At 32.6% G+C, this 7,525-nt stretch overlaps 1 protein-coding gene across 1 annotated transcript in view; it reads right to left on the bottom strand.

Annotated features, from left to right (window-relative positions):
* Window positions 1-375: 375 nt before the first annotated feature.
* NAALADL2 (N-acetylated alpha-linked acidic dipeptidase-like 2) overlaps window positions 376-7,525 on the bottom strand; it is a 1,013,114-nt gene continuing 1,005,964 nt past the window's right edge. The window contains exon 17 of the mRNA XM_012640170.1: window positions 376-574. Within this exon, the coding sequence (XP_012495624.1) occupies window positions 376-574 (199 nt within the window). The remainder of the gene's footprint in view (window positions 575-7,525) is intronic.

The raw sequence follows: 7,525 nt of genomic DNA, 5'->3' as shown, positions 1-7,525 counted from the left end.
CTCTATCAGAGGGAATAACTTGTGTTCCTATATATTCTGCCCATAGGAGCAAAGATTTTTCAGAACTTCTTGCAACTTTCCCCCCAAATAGTTTATATATATATAAAAATACAGCAGATTTCTTTTCAATACATAAATCTTAAGTATTATTTCAGTAACTTGCTTTATATATTCAGAAATGTAGATATCAGAAAAATATTATATGTGCAAAATGCTCTTTTTATATGTACATTTAAAAAAGACAATGTAATAATAGCTTTACACTTGTCAAAAAGCCATTGGGGGAAACAAGACTTCAATGTTAGAAAATCTGGTCAGATTAGAGCTTTTGCTTGTGGAATTGTAAACACACTTTCTAAAATGCTTAGAGTTTTCTCAGTTCTTTTCAACCAAGACACTCTCAAACACATCAAGTCCTGCTTTGAAGTAAACCTGAGCAGAATTAATGCTGTTCAACACTTCTGATAGGGCTTCTTGAAGGGTCTCATTTGATGCAAGTGGCTTGCAGTGCTCCCAGGCCTCCACGAGTATTGAAAATTGGCTTGTCTTCCCATCAAGGTGGTACAGGATGTTTCTGAAGATAAATATAGAATGTGTAAATTTTATGCACAATGTCATTTTCATATCAAACATCATAATTGAATATTTCTAAGAAATTGTGATGTTTGCAATAAATGAAGAAGAAATTACAAAAAATGCAATATCACTATTTTTCAGTCTCTACGGAATTAATGGATTTAGATAGTGATCATCAGTAATTTTCCATCTTGATGAAAAAAAGAGAGAGAACCACACATTATGTACCTCATGATGGGAGTACACAACAGTATCTATGAAATAGAGTAAGTAATTTTGCTAAAAAGAAATTGAATCTGAATCTGATGAAGCTTCTAGACCCCATTGCTAATAAATACAAAGTACAGAGAACTATGTTTAAATGATACCATGGTGTATCATCAGCAAAATACCGACTGTGGGAAACTTTATAGGAAAAATGACTCAGTTTATTCAACAAATAAATTGCAATGAAAAATAGATGAATGAAAAAAACCTACAGACTCTGGTTTCTCAACCTTGCCCTGTTGATAGTTTGGGCAGGAAAATTTTCTATTATGGTTGCCATCCTATGCATTATAGGATGTTTTGCAGTATCCCTGGCCTCCACACACCAGATATCAGTAGCACACCTTCTTTAGTTGTAAAAACCCAAAATGTCTCTCCAGACACTGACAAAATACCCCTAACAGGACAAAATTGCCACCAATTAAGAACCACTGTTTCATACTAAAAAAAAATATCAACCAGTCACAAAGTGTAGACTTTACTGGACCTTTATTCAAACAAACCATTTAAAATATGAAAAGTGGTGGAAAATTGAATACTGATTATTAGGTGAAATTAAGAAGTCGTTAATGTTTTAGGTGTGATAATGATATCATCAATATGTTTTCTAAAAGTGTTCTTACCTTCTAGAAATATATACAGTGATATTTGCAAATGAAATGTTATTATATCTGGGATTTGCTTCAAAATATTTGGAAGGAAGAAAAAGAGTGGAGTTACAGACAGTGTAGATGGAACACAATTGACGATTAGTTAATAATTATTGAAATCAGATAATAGAATTCATTATTCTATTCTCTTTCTTTTTTTTTTGTATATGTTTGACATCTAGAATACCATCTTCTTACAACTGTGGAGCATGTAATAAGATGTCTTAGCCAAATTGCTGAGAAAGGAAGTTAGTCTGGGAAAGTCTAAGAACACCTTTATTAATTGATAGAAAGAAATGCATGTTGAAATTCATGAAAGCTATGAATTATTGCATCCTAGGCTTATTTCCAACCCAAAAAGGATGAAATTCCATGTTATAATAAAAGAAGCATATACGTAAATAATTGAAATACATTTGTCTAATTGCCATAGTCGAGATGTAAGGTCTGTTGTTAACAGATGATGGATTGCTACTGGGAAAAGTCAGAAAACGGTTCATAATGGAGAATATTTGAACTGCATTTTGAAGGATGATGGGAGTTACCAGTTACAAAGGTTTAGGAAAGGAAAGGAGCTAGCAGAGGTGAAGACAGCCTACGTAGTAGGAATGGCATGTGCAAAGACATGAAATTATAAAACAGCATGATGTTCTTAAATCAATATCAGCATTTATGTATGACCAGAATGTAGGGCCAGAGTGGGCAATTATAGAAAGATGGGAGAGCAAGTCATAGTCATATCATACAAGGCCTGGTAAACCAAGGTAAAGAGACTAAGCTTGTTCTTATGGGCAATACAAAACCAGTGAAAGTTTCTAAGCAAGAGAGAAAGGTGATTAGATTTTATTTTGGAATAATCACTTTGGTTGTAATATAAAGCCTGGAGAATAGAACACCACTTAGTCCAGACGAAAAGTGACAAAGACATATGTTACACAAAGATAGTTGAGTTTGAAAAGATGGAGTGAGGTCCACAGCGCAGAATTTAATTAATTTACAATTTTCCCCAGCACTAACCTCAACTTTGCAGAGTCCCAGATCACTGTGGCCACCCTTTCACTGCCCATTAAGCACTACACAGTATGTAGTGCGACACTACACACTACACATATGGTGTAGTGCTTAATGGGTAGTGAAATCTACCTAGTCATTCAATCCAGAACCCTGCAAGTCATCTTTTTTCCTTACATCTCCAACTGGTCTCTGATATTCGCTTCTCCATTTTGTCTGTATTTTTTCTGTTGCAGTACCCTGATCTCATAGCTTTACAGTTCATGGTAAAGGATATATTACTTCTTTATCAAGTTGAATTCACTGCTGTGAACACAGGAGGTCTTCAATTATGGTTATTTAATTTGCTTAAATTTTTATCAGGCTTAGTTCACTGCTGGGAACTTAGTAGATCCTCAATAATGTTGGTATAAGTTACATCAACTTATTTTGCATCAGTTTATTATTACATCAGTTTATTTTGCCTTTTAATCTTAACTAAATTAAGAACAGTGGATTTTGTATCTTTGGAGAGAAATTTCAGTTGACAATGAGTACATGGTAAGTGGCAGTGGAAAGAGAAGATGCTTGAACAGAGAGATCATTTCAATGATTTTTTTCAAAACAGATCATTTGAATGAGAACTATCCCTAATAATCCAATATCTGTGATCTTTGTGCCTATAAGTAAACTTGGCATTGTATTAATTAAATAGAGCAGTGCAAGAATGATATTCTCTATTAATAGATTCTGAATATTCTTGAATTCAGGTTTAAACTTCATATGAAGAAAAATATATTCTGTAGATATGGGAGGGAGAAAAATACCTTCCACGTGTAGTAGCAAGTGGGTTGCGAGCAATGCTCTGGCATGAGCTTCATGGAGTGTAGAAGCTCTGTAGCCCACAGAAACACAAAAAGAATAAGATAAAACTGCTGCTGGCGTTGGGGACAACTCCACCTGCCTCATCACCAAGTCTGCTAGCTTGACCCTTGTTTTGGTCACCTGGCCTGGGAAATGCACAGTTTATGTCCATACACATGACTGCTCTAGGCCTCTGTTCCAGATGAAAAAAAATATGTCAATCTTGGAATAAAGCACATGTTCAATAAGTACAAAATTGATTCACTATCGAGCACCAGAAAATGTCAGACTCCTTTACTCAGAAAATGTTGGCTGTACTTCCAGAAGTAGAACAATCTTTAAAGTAGAGATTTTCTTTTTGCTATTCCCACAGTATTTATAAAATTAAAGAGATTTTCAGAAGAAGCCATTCAACCATGCAAAAGTAATCACATAAACAATTACTTATATATGTACATATACATATGTATACATGTATTTTTATGAATAAAAGTTGTAAAGGTGTTTTGATATCAAAATGACTGAAACAAAATAGGGAGAATTAATGAAATATCTTATGGACATTTCCCTAAATATCAGTTTTATTTCATAAAAGTGAGATATTCAAGGGAAGAAAAAGAAAATAATCCAAATAATCCAGAGAAAACTTGACCAGACTATAGAATTGTCTAAAATGGAGATGGAGCTGCCTGAGAATATATTCTCATGTATTCTACTACATGACAGAACCTATACAAAAGTTTGTTTTTTGGTGCTAACATAAGCTTTCTTAATTGCCATTTAGGAAAGAGTGGATTTTTACTGCTCAGGATACCTATTAAACACATTTATATTCATAATCAACTATTTAAACAAACAAATATATGTACAAAAATATTTATAAATTTATACAAATATATATAAGTATACATGTGATGAAGAAAAACAGTTTAATAATCAAGACATTTTGAAGCTAAAAACATTGAAATATGTTTTAATTATTCAGTCATTTAAAAAGTACTTCTTTATTGACAACTTATACTGCTTTACCAATAAGAACAACTCAATTAGTAAAATAAAAATTTTAATCATTTTTTATAATATTGATAATTTTTAATTTTCTTCACTTTATCAGTTTCATGTTTAATTATGAATCATTACATGGCAAATATATTTCCAGAATTTAGGAGTGCAATAGATATTCTCAAAGGTATACCAAATATTTCTGTTCCTTCAGGACATAGTACTCAGCATGCTGACAAACAAAAATATTATAATCATCATTTCTAAGAACTACCTCTTAAATGAGTTATGCCACTGTAATTAGTATACTATGAGGAGCATGTTTAATTATTCTTAGGCTGTTATAGTGACTTGTCTACATTTTCAAAACCCACTGGCATGAAATACATTCTCACATATACATTCTATGCTTATTAAATGTTAAATATTAATATTCAATTTAATGATAATATGATATTAATAAAACATGCTCATAAAGGTTACAGATTAATCCCTGGATGGCAATTCATTCAAGCATGAGCAGTCTTTAATATATTTATGTAAAACTTTAGCCATAAGTACTATAAAATATCTGGAGAGATAATGTGAAAGAATAAAAATACATCCTAAAAAGAATGTTCGGGTCTAAAGCACAAGAAATACAATGATTATTATTATTTCCTTAAACTGAAAAGCAATACATATATTTCTTAAAGACCAATGTAATGGAGTCTGCAGTATGCCAACATTTGCTTCTCCTAACTAGTAAGCAACACAGTAGCATGCTTTTATAATGACTGTAAACAAGCCATGTGAATAGAAATGGATCTTTTTTTTGGTTTGTGAAATTCTACAAGGAGCTAAACACATTTTCCATATGTTACATGATTTAAGTAGTAGGCTTGTGGCAAGCTATTATGGAAGATAAACACTCATATCCATTTCTACTCAAATTGGATACAAATCAGCATAAAACTGCAAATACTGAGATTCTAGTTGAATATAAGTGACTAGGATTCTTTCATCATAATTTAAGAGAAAACCTTCATTTTGGGTAGCTCCTAGTATAACTTAAGTTAGCTGCTCTTTATTATAATAGTAGATATACATTTTTCACCTTTACAAATTACATTACCCTAAAAATATGTTGAGGATAACAAACATATCTTCTTTAAATTTTCATGAGAAAGATCACTTCTACTGAATTTTAGAAGTAGCTCATCTTTTCCAATTTCCCTTTTGTGTACTGAAAATCATTTATCTTCCTGTTTACATAAAATAAATTTCTGTATTTGGAACATTTTTTGAAAAAGTAGCAACATATTATTTTACTTTTAATATTTAAATGGAAGAATAAAACAAAACCCAGCCCATGTTTGTACATTTCATCACATATATTCCCATATATTTTGCAGGTCTAAGAACTTACTTACATATTCAACCATTAAACCTAAGTATCCCAAGGTCATCTCTGGAGAGGAAAAACTATTACTGTATCATTTTTAATATGCAAATGCTCCTTGTCTTTCAAATATTTCAATTAGATCAATACTTCTGATGGATGCTTCTAAGCCAAAAGCTCTTTGAATTCCCATGTAGTGTCACCAAAATTGAACCTTAGTCAAATGGGGCTAAAAGATTTCAACAATATACACTATATCAGAGTGCCCAAATGTGTCTCTCCCTCTCAACTATGGACCCATGTTTTTCAGATTAGCGAAGACTGGTATTGACCAATACCAAGTCAAAAAGTGTATCTCTGGCAGGAAAGAAAGTGAGAAAATGCATTTGAATAGTTTCCATGTCGAGAGTCTGTCCTATGCAACCAGAAGGTGTTATATTCCTTAGTGAGCCATTTCTGCTCTTATATACACCTGCTTTAGTCCAATTTAGAAGAGTTTCCCTACAGAAAGAATGGACTATGTTAGCATAGCTCTAATTCAATAAATCACCACCCTATTTGCATACATACAACATGTATCTTAGTATGGCATGTAGAGACATCAGACCTAATTAAAACATTATTTAATTGAAATCATTTTAGTAGTTATTGTGTTTAAAATAACATTAATTCCACCCTCATACCTATCTTCCCTCATCTGTAACAATTTGGATCTTATAAATGTAATTCATACAGTTATCCTGGCCGACACACAACACAAAGAGACTACTAAAAGGAAAGTGTAATATATTATTGATGACACTAATGAAATTACAACACACATCACTCATTTTAATGGGTCTGTTTCAATGACACATCACGGTGACCAGGAAAGAGCAGCGCCAAATTCAGAAACCTAATTAGTAACTCCTGGCAGTATCAGTGAAGGAGATGAAGTATCTTTACTCAACTGACAAATCTTTCCCACTCAACTAAGGCAAAAGAAAACTGAAAAGAAAAAAAAAACAAATTTTGAAACAAAAGCATCTCAAATCTTCATGAGTCATTTTCATGTGTGTGAATTAGTAAATTAATGATGGAAATGATGACTCTCTTTCAAATGTTCCTTCTTATAGTCATAAATGAGCACAGGGATGCCACCCATTGTAAATCTGAATTAACATTCATTATACCCAAGTTGAAAAACTCCTAAATGAAATCACACTAAATAATAAGTCATGTCTTTCAAAACTGACTGGGTATAAATGCTGAATGCAGAGAGAAAAGGCCAGCTCAATTTCTTACAATCATTACTAATTCTTTTAGCGATTATGCTAATTGTACTCCATAGTTAACAGTGGATTACTGTATTTATATCCACATTGACGGAGTACAGTGTATGATTTGGATTTGACAGTTCTTTAAATGATTAGCTAAATTCAGAAGACTCTGTTAGTAAATTGTACCAGATCTTTCTCATGAGGTATGTATTACAAAGTTAGGGATATCCATGTTGATTCATTAAAATTTTTTAAATCTGCTTACAGAGTGACAGGTGGGATTTTTTTGCATTACACATAAAACAAAGTTAACCATTTTTATGGACTGAATGTTTGTGTCTCCCCAAATTCTTATGTTAAAACCCTAACCCCTCCAATGTGATAGTATTAAAAAGTGGGGGCTTTGGGGGGTAATTAAATTTAGATGAGGTCATGAGGTTGGAGCCGCCATGATAAAATTAGTGCTTTTAAAAGAAAAGGATGAGAGGGCTGGGCATGGTGGCTCACAGCTTGTAATCCTAGCACTCTGGGAGGCC

The sequence above is a fragment of the Propithecus coquereli genome, unplaced genomic scaffold, assembly GCF_000956105.1.
Source record: "Propithecus coquereli isolate 6110/MARCELLA unplaced genomic scaffold, Pcoq_1.0 Scaffold15, whole genome shotgun sequence".
Taxonomy (NCBI): domain Eukaryota; kingdom Metazoa; phylum Chordata; class Mammalia; order Primates; family Indriidae; genus Propithecus; species Propithecus coquereli.
Note: the sequence above shows the minus strand (reverse complement) of the source record. Positions and strands in the feature narration are given on the sequence as shown.